Genomic DNA, 14,427 nt, shown 5'->3' on the forward strand with positions numbered 1-14,427 from the left:
CCTGTAACTAAGTACCAACAAAACCCCAAATCCTACCGTCTTTTCATTTGGCATGTACTTGTAACAAGTACAATTGGCGTGCTAACCCTTGAATAGATTTCGGAAATAAATAAGCAGAACAGAATCATAAAGAAGGTTTGCTTTACAGTCTAAGAACCTTACTTCCCCAGTCAGGTGATCTTGGTTTGAATGGTACTTCCACAATTTACTATGTGGGACACAAGTTACTTCTTTTCTCTGATTTCAATTCCTCTATTAAGTGGGGATGATAATAGTGCTGAGTGTCATGCAGATTAAAGCTGATAATTCACTAAGCCACTTAGCATGGATCCTGGCACATAGTAAATACTTAATCAATGTCAGCTACTATTAAATTACCATAATTCTATTTTCATATAAATAATATACTTGTGTGAATCCTAAATATTGGGGATCTATTTTACTTTATAGTTCTATATAGATTTAATGATTATATGACCTTTCATACATTCAGACATTTCTTCCTGGTGACCTAAGTCTTTTTGTGATTACATTTCAAACTAATTTTCTTGAACACTCTCTGTAGGAAAGTCATAGGAAATTTAAACTTGTAGACCAACAGTAAATCTTTTTTTTTTTTTCATCTTCTGTTCCCTCGATTAAAATTTCTTGATTAAACTAGACTTTCTCATACATTTTATTTTCTGATGATATCTATATGGCTTTTCATTAAATTCACCAGATAATCTTCATAAGTAATACAGACTAACTTGTAGCACTATTTGGTCATAACTTGACCATTACTAAGTTGCAGGGGAATATAAATTACCTTTACTTTCATAATACTGTTGCATTTATTATACTAGCACTTGTAAATGCTGTTATTATATACTGTTACATAGTGGTTATCCAAGTAATTTATAATGCCTTGAGTATTAATATTATGTTTTATGTTTTGGTGTCTCTAGCACCTACCCAGAACATAATGTGTATTCAGTGTGTTTTTGTGTACGTGTGTGTGTATGTGATTGATGCTATTAGTCCAAATCTTTTATCTTCTTTGTCGCAATGAGCCAGTGTTGTTTGTTTTTTGATCCTCAGAGTCTCCCCTCCTCAACTCCATTTTTCTGGGTTGGTTGTCAGTCAATGGGCTACATATTTTTTCCACTTGAACAATGATCACAGGGCCCAAATTGGTCAATCAGGCTCCTCATTCTCTGGGAATGATAAGAATACTAAAAGAGAAAAGGACTTTTTCATTAAATCAAGGAGAGTCTGAGAAACTTGCTCTCCTTAGGAGTGGAGTTACTTCAGTACAGAAGAAAGCTTGGCCAAGGGAGGGAAAAAATGTTCCCAGTTGTAGAAACAATGAATGCAGCCTGTCCCCAAGCAGATTTGCCCCTCCACTTCTCAGTTATGTGACTCAATACACTGCCCCTCCTCCTTTCCTTTCTATGGGTGGAAGTTCAAGCTGGGTTTCTATTACTTCAGTCTGTTAAAGAATGAATAATAAAGTCTCACATACACTGCCAAAAAAGTTTAGGAATGCATAATAACATGTTAAACTCTTTTGATACTCCTGTGCATATTCAGGGAGAATAATGTGACACAAAACGTGTCAAAGATGAACATGAAAACAAAATGATACATTTCATCCTAAAACTTAGCATAACATTTGGCCTGGAAGTAGCCTTAGGAATAATTAAATCTTAAAAAAATACAAAAGTTTTTTTCTTTTTCTTTTTTTTTTTTTTTCTTTTTAGAATGGGGAAACATAGCCTAGAAGTTTATCTCAATTGAAAACTGCAAATGCACGGTTAAACCTTCGTTTTGTTTTCTGCCACCTTTCTTCCAATTAATTGTTTTGTCTCTATTGCTCACTGGAAATTAGTAGAAATGGCCAGCCAAGCAGAGTGTGGTAGCACACACAAGTAATCCCAGTGACTCAGAAGGCTGAGGCAGGAGGATCATAAGTTTAAGGCCAGACTCAGCAATTTAGCAAGGCCTTCATCAACTTAGTGTGAATCCATCTAAAAATAAAAAAAATAAGATAAAATAAAAGGGCTGGAGATGTGGCTCAGTGGTTAAGTCCTCCTGGGTTCAATCCCCAGTACCAAAAAAAAAAAAAGATTTTTTTAAAAAGCCAGTTCTTTGTCTCCCTAAAATGCAGACAACTGCAAATTAGCCTATACACAACCCTCCTCAGCTAGTAATATTTTATATTTCCTCCAAAAGAGTAGAGAAGGTCAGATGAAGTACAGGATGGTGTATTTCAGAAGTTCAGCCTGTAAGAACAGCCAATGAAAAAGGTCTATAGACACAAACTAGCAGCAAGAACTGGAACCATGCCTAGGGGAATAATTTAGTAGACAGAATTTGCTTTGGAGATTTGGGAGTGCAGATTTACTCTTGGTAATTCTATCCAATACCCTCAGTAGTTTATGTCTGAATTTTAAAAATTCCTACGGTGTGTCATGTATTTAACTAGGCACTAGTAATACAAACACTTCATGCCTCATCCTATAGACCCCTGCCTAAGTATGCCCCACTCTAGATTCTTATACCTGATCTTGGAAATTTCAAGTTTCAAAATTCATCTACAAGTTTATGTTCCTCCACTACTGCCAAGTTTATAAGATAGGGAACATTTCCATCCCCAGCACCCTGTCCCATTTACCTGTAGCATAACATTTCACACTGCATCATAAAACCTATGTAATCTACCCAACTGTTTCCCTCTCTTCTTTGAGGCAGAAAATTGTTTTTTATCTCTGAATTTTCAACACCTAGCATTGTACATATTGGTTCTTAATACAGGCTTATTGAGTGGATAAATTAATGCATGAATGGATGGCTGAATGAATGAATAACAATATGGTCCCTGCTATGAAGGAGATCTAACCCAGGAGGCAACAAAATAATTGGGTGATTCTGATGAAATGTGTAATAGAGAGAAAATCCAAACAGTGTGATGGAACACACGAGCAGAGATTAATTTTTCTTTTCATGTATGCCTTTTTCTCTTGATGTCTGGTCTATTGTTTGTGCACTGAGGGAGTGTTTGAAATTCACATTGAATGATCATGAATAAAAGCTTGACAACTTTTGTAGAAAGTATTACCATACAAACCTATCAAGGGAACAAAATAAATAAGAACATTTGATAAGAAAACATTCCTGATTGACTACAGCAAATATGTTGAGAATTTCTGGAGGAGAATCTCCCTAAATTTTGTTTTACTAACAAGTTATTTTTAGTAATAGAGGTTTAAGTGATGTTATATGGAGTGAATATGGAATTTCCAAAGATAGTTATAAATAGAAAACTTCAAAAACACTAAAAGAGAAAGAAGCATAGGATAGTTCTGTTTTCAATACTTAAATGAAATTTCTAGAGGTTATGCCTGCAGAAAAACTTTCTCAATACTTGATCATTACCTTCTTTTGTGTGGCACATGGAAAATTGAAAGGCTTGTGATTAAGAGCTAAGAGGGCTCTGAAAATTATATAGAATGTTCCTAACTTTTTTTTCAGTTTCTTATCTTACTTTCATCTAGACCCTCACCATATTTTTTTACTAAGACCATGTAATTATCCTACTTGCCTCTAGAATTTTCTTCCATTAACCAAATTTTCATGTTGTAACAAAAAAATTATCCTTCATAAACACAATGCAATTCTAATCTTCCAACACCCTTTAAAAGCCTTTGCTTGTACTATCCATCTCCAATTTGAGGTACTGGGAGAGTAGGAGGGGTGTACTCCAGAACTTGGGAGAAGTGTGGGCAATTACAGGAAGACTATGGAGCCTTTCAATGGGCCTTCGATCCACTTAGTGGTGAGTAGTGTTAGTCTGTTTGGGTTGCTGTAATAAAATACCATCAACAGAGTAGCTAACAAACAACATGAATCTATTTTTCCCAGTTCTGAGGCGGTGGAGTCCAAGATCAAGTCACTGGTAGATTTGGCACCTGGTAAGGGTTTGTTATATTGTTTGTAGATGACCACGTTTTCATTGTGCCTTACACGGCAGTAGGGGCCCAAGCAGTTCTTTTGCCAAGGTACTAACACCAATTATGAGGTTCCACCTTCATGACCTAAAGCCTCCCATTGATCCCATCTCAGAACACTGTCACACCTAGCATTAGGTTTCAACATATGAATTTGGGGGAGGGGGAACACAATCATTTAGTCTACTCTAATAGTTTAAATTTTTTAAAGATATTTAAATAAATATTATTATGGAGCTAAATATATAAACTATAGGGATTTTGAAATATGAAGTGTGAAACCTTAAAAGAGCATCAAGCTTTTGATGAAGGATGTTGCATTTTACCAAGGTACTTATGTAAGAAGGTAGTAAAGAATCATCTAGAATGGAAAGTTCCCATTCTCTCCTTTCACAGGCCCAGGAAGTTGTTTCTATAACTTTGTTCTTGTTATTTTTTTCTCTATGAAATCCCTTCCTTTGGTTAACTTCTTCCTTCCTCCCTCCTTCCTTCCCTCCCTTCCTCCCTTCCTTCCTTTCTTCTGTAAAATTTGATGAACTCCACTTTGCCAGGTATCCTATGGGCCCCTGAGGATGCAGAGATAAAGGTTACTCTTCAGAGATGATAAGGCAAGTAAGAAGATTCATACAGTAAAACATAATAGTGATGAATGTTGCTTGTTATGTACTTAGCACCATGATGAAACATTCCACATAGTATTCTATTTAAGTCCTATATCAACCATGAGAAATAAGTTTTGTCAGTCCTTCAGATTGCTTCAGTGTTACTCTGTCCCTCTGGTACACAATAAGTGACTAAGCCAGAATTATAATACATGCCTGTTTGATTCTGATTTATGCTATCAAACATCACTTACTAGCCAGTTTGATAAATAACTTTCTTGATCCAGCATAAATATTCAAGCCCACTTTGTTTTCTCCTCCGAAAAGTCTCTCCTTAAAGCACAGTTACTTCCTCCCAAACCTGTGATCCTATACTCTTTATTACCATGCATTTCATTGTGGCTATCTCTATACCTGCTTCCTGTTATACCAGGATGAGAAAGCCCCTAAGAAGGTGCCTTCTCTGATCCATATGAGCATTGCTCTCCTAGCACAGTGGATCTGCTGGGTGTGGCAAAACAGGGGCCTGTGGTGGAGCAACTCATGAGAGCATTGCTGACATCACGATTGGTGTTTTGTTTGTTCTATAAAGAATACAAATGCATTTTTAAAATTAATATGACAACTTCTGTGAATGAAAAGTGTATTTTAATTTCTAGATTTCCAGCGTCTTCTTTAAATTGGAAGATTTGGAAACATTCATTGGTCAAATATTGCTGCCTGGCCACAGTGGGCTGGAGATGAGTGGCAGCTCCTTTGCTTTAGAGAGCCCTGTACTCAGGAGTTCTCACCATACTGAGTACTATCTGTGCTACTCTGTCAACTTTACTCATTAAGGCCACTTGCAGATTCCTGACCCTAATATTTCCAATCATTTTTCGATCTATTCTCAAGTCTGTAAAATATTTTTAAGAGAAAAACTATCATGAGTAAGATTCAAAGTTATAGAAATGGTGTAAATACAATTTGCACAATGGTAGTCTTTTTATTCAAAACTACTGTAACTATTTTACCTATAAGTTAAGAAAAGTGAAATTATAAGAGTAGAGCACCTCATTACTACACAATCATGGAAATATGTACTAGGAACGTGCTCACAAATGGTACATGTGATTTCTCATTTCAAATAAATATAGATTGCTCACATTTGTTCATAACTGCTTCATTGCCTTTCATAGCTACTTCAGCTCACACATAAGGTTAGGTGCAGACAGCACTATAATATATGTAGTGATTAAAATAACAGGAACAACTTATTAGTTCAAACTCCTCAATACGTGGGATGGAGATTGGGGTCAAGTTTACCTATATATTGTGGACAGTTTATACAAAGACTTACTAAACAAATACAATAAGTAACTTGTTTGTATAAAAATTGCTTACTTGACAAATTTTAGAGTCATGAATTCCTAACAATGTAAGTGCCTTGTAAGCAAAAGCTAGGTGCTGCTTAGGTTGGTATTTTGATATAGTAAGTACAAATCATATTTATATCTATTCTTTGAAGTAAGACCTCATCTAGATATTACATTGTACTCTAGCTCAAGTGGCAATATTTATTAGAAAACAGTAAAACATTGTTCCTGTACAAAAGTATTGTTTCACTCTGACTTTTCATCATCTCAGACAGCTATTTCCCTAAGTCAAGTGACTTAGAGCTGACTTTATCTGGTACAGTTGATCTAAAAAAGAGACCATAGCTAAGAGTGAATTCCAATTAGTCCTCTAAAGCCTCAAGAGACACATCCATTGTATTTTTAAAAATGCTTTAATAACATGAGACTTGGCAGCAAAACAATAAATGTTCAAACATGATGAATAGCAGGCTAAAAACCTCTATAACACAGAAACAATACCAGTTACCCAGTTCTGCTTGATCTAGTAATACATAAAAATCACAGTATACAGCTTCATTTATCTGTTACATTATAGGGTCACCAACATCTTAAGACAAATAGGAATACATATAAATGTCTTACCTTTGTGATAATCATTCAAAAGAAAAAGAATATGTTTTATGGTGCAGAAAATAACCTCAAAATAGTTGAAATTGACAGTAAAATCGCGTCCTACCTGGGTAACTTTCTCTGTCACATTGTGTGTTCGATCTTTAACCTTGGGTGCAATAATAGTTTTATCTGAAGAAGGAGGGGATGTATTCTTTTTTTCAGTTTTGACATCTGAAAAATTCAGAGTGAGCTGTGGAATCTTGTTAATGGTGCTGTATTTGTTGAGATTTGAATCCGACGTGGACCCCAGGAGGCTTGACTTGATATGATTAAAAGGCCCTAAAAAATTGGAAAGCATTTTTTAAAAAATAATATTAGAAGGAAGAGAAAAAAAGAAATGGTCCTAAATGCCCTGTTAATGACCCATGACCAAAGTGACCCTGATTCAATTTTGACTAAGTACAGTCAGTTGATACCTGAAGACAGGGCTTAGGGTCACCTTCTGTACAGGGGGCAACATGTGAATGAGGGAAGCTAAGACAGGGTCCTAGATGTGCATCCAGACAGCAAAAGACAGCTTGAGCTGTTAACTGGATTCTTTCATTAAGGGCTGTAATAAGAGCAAAAACTCTACTCCCTGTGACTGACCAAATTATACCTTCAATGTTTCTAATAAATTTTGTTTTATAGTCTGGGGATTGATTACTCAAGCATGAGTGTGCCTATGGTTAAAATCATGTTGGCCTTGAAATTTATTAATGAGTTTTTTATCCTACACCAATTTGGGTTACTCCATTCTATGTGTCACTGAGAAGGGACAAGCCAACTGGGTTTTGCATATGCTTCTGCTACTTTTTGAAATGATTCACAAAGTCTAGAAGAGTTAAACCCAGATGAAGCTGAGAAGTTCCCTTTGTGTGTGTGTGTGTGTGTGTGTGTGTGTGAGAGAGAGAGAGAGAGAGAGAGAGAGAGAGAGAGAGAGAGAGAGAGAGAAAGAGAGAATATGAGATCTGTGTATGTGAGTGTGTGTACAGATTCCTGGGTGGGACTATTAGATCTTTCTTTTCTTTTCATTTTTTCTTTCATTTAGACTTAAGACTGAATGCTTTCTAAGAAAAAAGAAAGGCAACTATAAAAACCATACAGGAAGCGTGCTCTGGCAAATATAATTTACAATAGAAGTGACAATAGCTATGTAACAGAATATATGTGGGTAGTTCCTGGTTACTTCTCATATTCTTGACAATGTGCCAAGATTCCTGGTTCCCTTATTGAAGGTGACTAGATTGACCAGCTACATCTTTTGAGATGAATCTATTGTCTGTTGCTTATGAAGAATCATGAAATGCTCCAAAGAGTTTCTTGTGCTATAGGTATTACTAATACCATTATCTAGCTCTTAAAATTTTTATCAGGAAGAATTTTATAAAAATCCTGAGACCATTAGTGTTAGACAGTATCTTTCTGCCTCAGAGAGTGGTTAAAACATACAAATGGCATGGATGAGTTTCCTAGTGGATGTATTTTGCTTTATGTTATCATTTCTCCTGTTCAGAATTAAATATACACATTTTAGGAATTAAAACATACTTTAAACATCAAGGAAGAAACACTTTAAAATCAGATATATAGACTTTATATTTTTGATTCCAATAATCAACTCATGTCAAATATAATGTTAAGAGTACCAATTAGTATATTCATGTTACTGTGGGGAAAAAATCACTATATTTCTTTATAAAAGTTTATGATTATTTATTATTATGAAAGTTTGAGGTAAATTTTTAAAATGTTCCAGTATTTAACAAATATTGTATTTCTTGAGCTGCAGTGCAATTCACTTTCTCTGTTTCCCATGAAATAATTCAAGTCCATTAGTTAAAAAGTGTCATTGAGCTCTTTGGGTATTTATTGCCTCACTTTTCCTGATTTGTATGCAGATACTCTTGCTCCTATTTATAGCATAGGATAGCAATGTATCACAAAGTGGCACCAAATTGGTTCATTTTTAGATAGGTCTCTCCAGGTCCTTGTAGAAGTCTCTTCCTCACCCACTCATATTTTACTGTGATATATTCCAGATAGTGTTTTCCTGTTGGGAGGATTTTATTTCTACGTTTGTAGACACATATCTTAACATTTAAAATGTGAAAAATAAACCAGAACTTCAAATTTCTTAAACATTTCCATTTTCTTAACTCTAATGCTATATTTTCCCTCCTTATAAAGTAACTTCACTATGCACAGGGATACAGACAAGGGCCTAGAGATGGTGAGCTCAGGGATATAGCTAAATTTTGTTAAAATCCTTTAAATCCATCTTTCAATTCTTTTTTCTACCCAGTTCTTATTTATGTTGTATATCTGTAGCAAATTGTCTTCAGAGCTCTTCTGGGTAAAGCAGAGACCATCTATGATGATAATAAGTGGAAAGACACCATTGGTGTACTTTGATTGTCCTGTGATCAGTTGTAATAAACTCTAAATTGATTACACTCATAACCAAATGGTCTCAACTATAGCAGTACTTCACCCAAGGGGGCATTTGTTAGGGCATTTTTTGATTGTCACAATGATGGAAGAATTTAAATATCACAATTCTCTCACCTTGAAAAAAATTGCCTCGCATGTTTAAGGACATTTGTGTTGATTAAAATCTGTTGATAATGAACTGAGCCTTGAACCAGTTTAATCAAAATAGAACAATTTATTTTCTACATGGCCTTTCTAAACATTAAAATTTTCAGAGCTACAACTAATGGGAAGAGAAAATATTATACATCATTTTGTTAACAACTTTATTAAAAGTTGTTGGCTATTTTGGAAAGTTATTTTAGTGATGCATTGCGTGTGCCATTTGGGTGATGAAAATTTCTGAGTTCAGGTTACAGTCTGTGTTTGTACTTGATACATAAAAACATGTAAACTAAGAGATTTGAGTCTCGTTTTGTCAGTGTTGGGTTCAAGTATTATATTTGCAGATAATTATAGAAATCATACTAAAACCATAAACAAAATTTCTTTCAAAATATTCTTCATTATTATTTTACTCTGTACATTTGAAATGATGTGTGATTTTTTTGGCTAAAAAAATAAACACTTTGAGATTATTTACTTGTCCTGGAGTTACATGTTAGTTTTCAATCTCATTCTAATAATTCCCTGAAGATCTGACACAACTACTCTATAATGGCTGAAAGGTCATTTCTTTTTCCAGTTCATCTTCTATTTCTCATTACTAATAAAGAATATAATTTGCAAATTTTTAAAATATGAAGATAAATATATGCCCTAACACCTCGTGTTATTTCTTTCTTTTGTGCAATTTTTTGTTATTGCATTTTATCGCACACACAATCATTTTGACTTTGTGCTTAAAAGTAAGGACCATCTCACTTGTGAGAACACCATACTTCATAATTTCTCCCATTTGTCTTGGCATATTATTATTATTTCCATTACTACCCACTTACAAAATTTATACGTACATCTAACCTATTATCACTTACTCTAATAAGACTTTTTATTTTGCTATCCAACCATTTTCCTGCTCTATCATTTTATCCAGCAATTAAGTAGATTTTTTTTCACATACTTAGTGTTTTTAAAGGCATTTTAATGTCTATGATTATTGTACTATTATCTCTAGCATGGTTATATTTGAACCCTATCATATTGAAATAGATATCATTTGATTATAAACTGCCTTTCTCTTATTTCTCCTTTATATTACAGTTATGGAAACATGTTGATCTTTCAGAAATGGTTAAATTTTCTCTGAATTTCATTTTAGGACAGTAAAATAAACAAAACATTTGAGGATAACAAAACATTTGGTGAATCAATGAGACATCAGTTCTGATACAGTTGAGAAACTCTGATATAAGGTTGTACTCAGAATTTATAACTCTATTGCAATCACTATTTTAGCTTATTCACTGGTTGAAAATGTTCCAAACGGTTATTCTGTTTTTCTTTAAGCTCTTAGACTTAATCTAAATTTTCTTTTAAATTGATAAATGTAAGGAATTCAGCCTATACTTTGAATAAAATATGCATGCTACTTAGATAAGACATTTGCAATTTATTTCATCCTAAATAACAAAAAATCATTTTGTTTCATTCTATGTCTTTGAATCAGGTGCTTAAATGTAGAAGTATTTTAGAGTCTGCAAGATGAATAGCATTGGCTTCCATTCTCATAAACTCTATCTAAAATCCAACGAAAAAACATTTCCAACACTTAAGGTAGGAATTAACAATATCTTTATTTCACCAGTCCTACATCTAAGCTGATAGAATAATAGTCCAAAAGGGTATGAGAATCAAGGACTAGAAATCAGAATACAAAGTTTCCTACCTCCTAGGTCTACATTCAGAGAGGCCATGGTGAGGATTTAAAGGTGAAAAGCAGCCTCACTGAGTGAACAGATGGGATTTAGGATGCTAATGAAAGAAAGAAGAATAGCCTGAAAAACAAAGTCAATGAATTAAAGAAAACAAATGGCCAGAATTATAGGGGGATCATAGATTTAATCTAAAGGAATATGAAATTCAGAAGTGTACAGGAGAAGTTTATGTTCTGTGTGGGTCATCTGCAAGATGCATGGCCAGATTTACCTTTTCAGTATATTAGGATAAAGTGGAAAATCATGACCAAGTAGTGGGTCAAGTTTTAATAAGTTACAAATGTTTGATTAAAAATAAGTAGGACAGTGTTCAGCAGCAAAGAAATACCTATACCCTAAGATCAAGCTAGGGGCTAAAGCAATAGCTGAGAAGATTTTTAGATTGAAAATATATCAAATTTAACTCTTGAGGCTATTTAAATTTATCATGAATTATGAAATACTGAAGGAGAATATATTATTTTTTAGATAATACTAGAAAAATAAGTAAGAATATAGTTTTATAGACATATTTTAGATATAAATTACATATCTGACATATACTATATATAATGTTATTTAAAATTTTATATATATATATATATATATATGTATAAAATATTGTCCTTGAAGGTCAAATAGAACAAGAGAGAAGAAAAATAAAAAGATTAGTATTATTTTAAAATTTATTTTTGAAAAGGGATCTTGCTATGTTGCCAAGTCTTATATTCCTAAGTGTAGCTGAAACTTTAGGTATACGTCACCATGCCCAGCTTAAACTTGTTTTTAAATCAACAAGTCTTTGTACAATATTTCTCAGGACATTGAGTTTATCTTACTAACGATTAACAAAACTCAGATTGCAAAGTGTCTTAACATTAAAGAAAGTGCAAACACAGCATTTCATAATAAAGCATTATAGAAGAACATTGCTGATAGGCATAAGGCAACAAGTTTAAAACTTAGATAAATAAGAAGTAATCATTAGATATTTAAAATTTCTGTTCAATTGCCCGACATAATTTACAAAAGAAAACTGTAATCACCAAAAATCAGTTATCAAATCCTTAGAAGGTCCCAAGATTCTGGGTAATGGCAAATGTAGCTTCTGAGAAACAAGTTGCATTCTATCAATTTCTTTCTTTTATAAGTCTGATGGGTTTCATGGCTAGAATGGAGATAAAAGCAACAACAAATCTTGGGAGTAGATTTGTTTCTGTCTTGACAGATTCATAGACAAGTTCGAAACTGAAAATACTAATGTTAGAAAAATGCAGGGTTACTTGAGCTAATAAGGAGGTAGAAGAAATGGATAAAATTTTATCAGTGACATTGTTTAAGTTCAGTAAGTGGAATAACTTTTATCATAGATGATTTGGAAAACAGAACAGAAATAGAAACCACTCAGTTTGAGGTGAAATAAGTTTATGAGTGATTGAGGTAAAATTTGACACCCTTCACATATTAGAGAAATAGTTAAAAATACGACATGTGTATATACATACACGGGTTATACAATTTATTTCAAATAGCTTTTCTACTTTATACTATATAAAAAGAGCTCTGGAGTGTATTTTTAAGAAGTCAGAGTGCTAAGGGAATTTATTAAAGGAAACAGGTCCTAAGAAAGAAGGTTAAATGGAAATTATTTAGTTTTAGAAGAAAAGAGTGAAAACCAATTTTCTATCTTTATAGTGTGGTATTATTTTGACTACTAGTAGTTAGAGAATATCTCTGTTCACTGGGGATAGATTAAGGGAAAGAAAGTACACTTGAAGGAAGGAGAATTTAGTCTATCTCTTTGTGCAGTAGTAACTAAAGCAGACTTCTCCAGAAAGTTAAAGAATGGCTTCCTCTGGAGATAAAGACACCCATACCACTTGTGCAGAGTAATTTATTCATCTAAAGGGAATAAACCAAAAAAACTTAAAGATCTTCCAAATGCATTTCTAAATTATTTATTTTATCTTGTAAAGAAACAATTTTTGATTGAATTAGGTATTAAAATCATTAATTGTCACTGTGCATTTTGTACACAAAACAATATAGAACTGTGTGTCTTTTATTTTTTAATATTTTATTTAAATCCAGCTTAGAAGTAAAGCCATTTTTTTAAAAAAATATGTACGTAGTATATTATCATGTATGTAATTAATATATTAATTGTTCTTGAAAACCTTAAAAGACAAACATACTTAAACTTTATTTAATAGTTTTCTAAATGAGTAGCATGAATAAAACAATGAAAACTATGAAATGTATATTGACATTAAACCTTTATTAAACTTTCTTCAATTACAGTGTTTAAATTTAAAAATATGAGCATGTTAAAGCTTTCTACAAAGTATTACTGATTCTTAATCCCAGATTGACTTTGGCCATTCTACTACATGCTTTATGTTGTACAATTGCTGTGTCATCTGAAATCTACGTTAAAAAATAAAAAGAACATATTTATTTAGATGTTTGTTTATAAAAGAGAGAAATGTCTGAGGATAAATGGTTGATTAAATGGGTAGGGGGTGTAGCTCCCTGGGCAAGTGGCAGAGCACTTGCCCAGTATGGCAAGGCTTTCAATTCCATCCCCCACATGGCAAAAAATTTTTGAAAAATAAAAAGAGTTGATCAAATGTATTAGTAAATGAAACTAAAATAAGGTGACTACAGTTTGACAATTAGGTTAAACATCAGTTTGAAAGATATGCTACCCTAATTTTCTATAATAGGTTCAATTCTCACTATATTTTTAAATATCACTAGAAAATTACGTTTACTAATTTATTGCTAATCCTTAAATATTAAATCATACTTCACATGAACAAGGTGATAAGAGCTGTCCATATCCTGTTACATTCTGAATGATGTCAACCAAACCTACCACCTACGGTTGACACTAATTGGCTCCCTTTTAGAAAACCCAGTGGACAGGCCAAGGACAGAATAATCATGTAGATGAAATCCCATCCCACTATTGGAGTTCATCTGCATAGACACTTGTTGAAATGCTTATAAAGTTTGAAGGTAGGGGGAAAGTTTATCATAATTTTCCTTACTTTCACATTGTCCTGATCTGCGAACCAGAAAACATCTTTGATCTCTAGCGCTATTAATTCTTAATCATCACCAACTCTGAATTTATTAGCAAAACAATTGAGAAATCAATATGCAAAACTGCACAGTGGTCAGAGTATCAGTGACATACAGAAGAAGCCAAAACAGGGAATTCCAGGTTATGAGGGTTACTGGTGGAGACGTTTTCATGCAACACACATGCACAAAATGAGTCACCGTCACCATTTGCACACCCACAGCAGCATGCATGGCCTAGGTAAAAAGACTAAGCCAAAAGAGTTTTCAATTTGATGAGAATATCACGATTATCATGTTTTTTGGTTCTTGCATCTATTGCAACATTGGAGAAAACAGAAGAGAATTTCAAATTTTTAGCCAAATTCAAAATTATCCAGAGTGTTGCCCAATTAGACATAACTGAATGGTG

General features: G+C 33.4%; 1 protein-coding gene across 2 annotated transcripts in view; it reads right to left on the minus strand.

Annotated features, from left to right (window-relative positions):
- Kcnh7 (potassium voltage-gated channel subfamily H member 7) overlaps positions 1-14,427 on the minus strand; it is a 457,046-nt gene that overhangs the window by 108,711 nt on the left and 333,908 nt on the right. For both annotated transcript variants that reach the window (XM_026393098.2, XM_026393099.2), the window contains exon 6: positions 6,665-6,879. In XM_026393098.2, coding sequence (XP_026248883.2) covers positions 6,665-6,879 — 215 coding nt within the window. The remainder of the gene's footprint in view (positions 1-6,664; positions 6,880-14,427) is intronic.

The sequence above is a fragment of the Urocitellus parryii genome, chromosome 1, assembly GCF_045843805.1.
Source record: "Urocitellus parryii isolate mUroPar1 chromosome 1, mUroPar1.hap1, whole genome shotgun sequence".
NCBI lineage: Eukaryota > Metazoa > Chordata > Mammalia > Rodentia > Sciuridae > Urocitellus > Urocitellus parryii.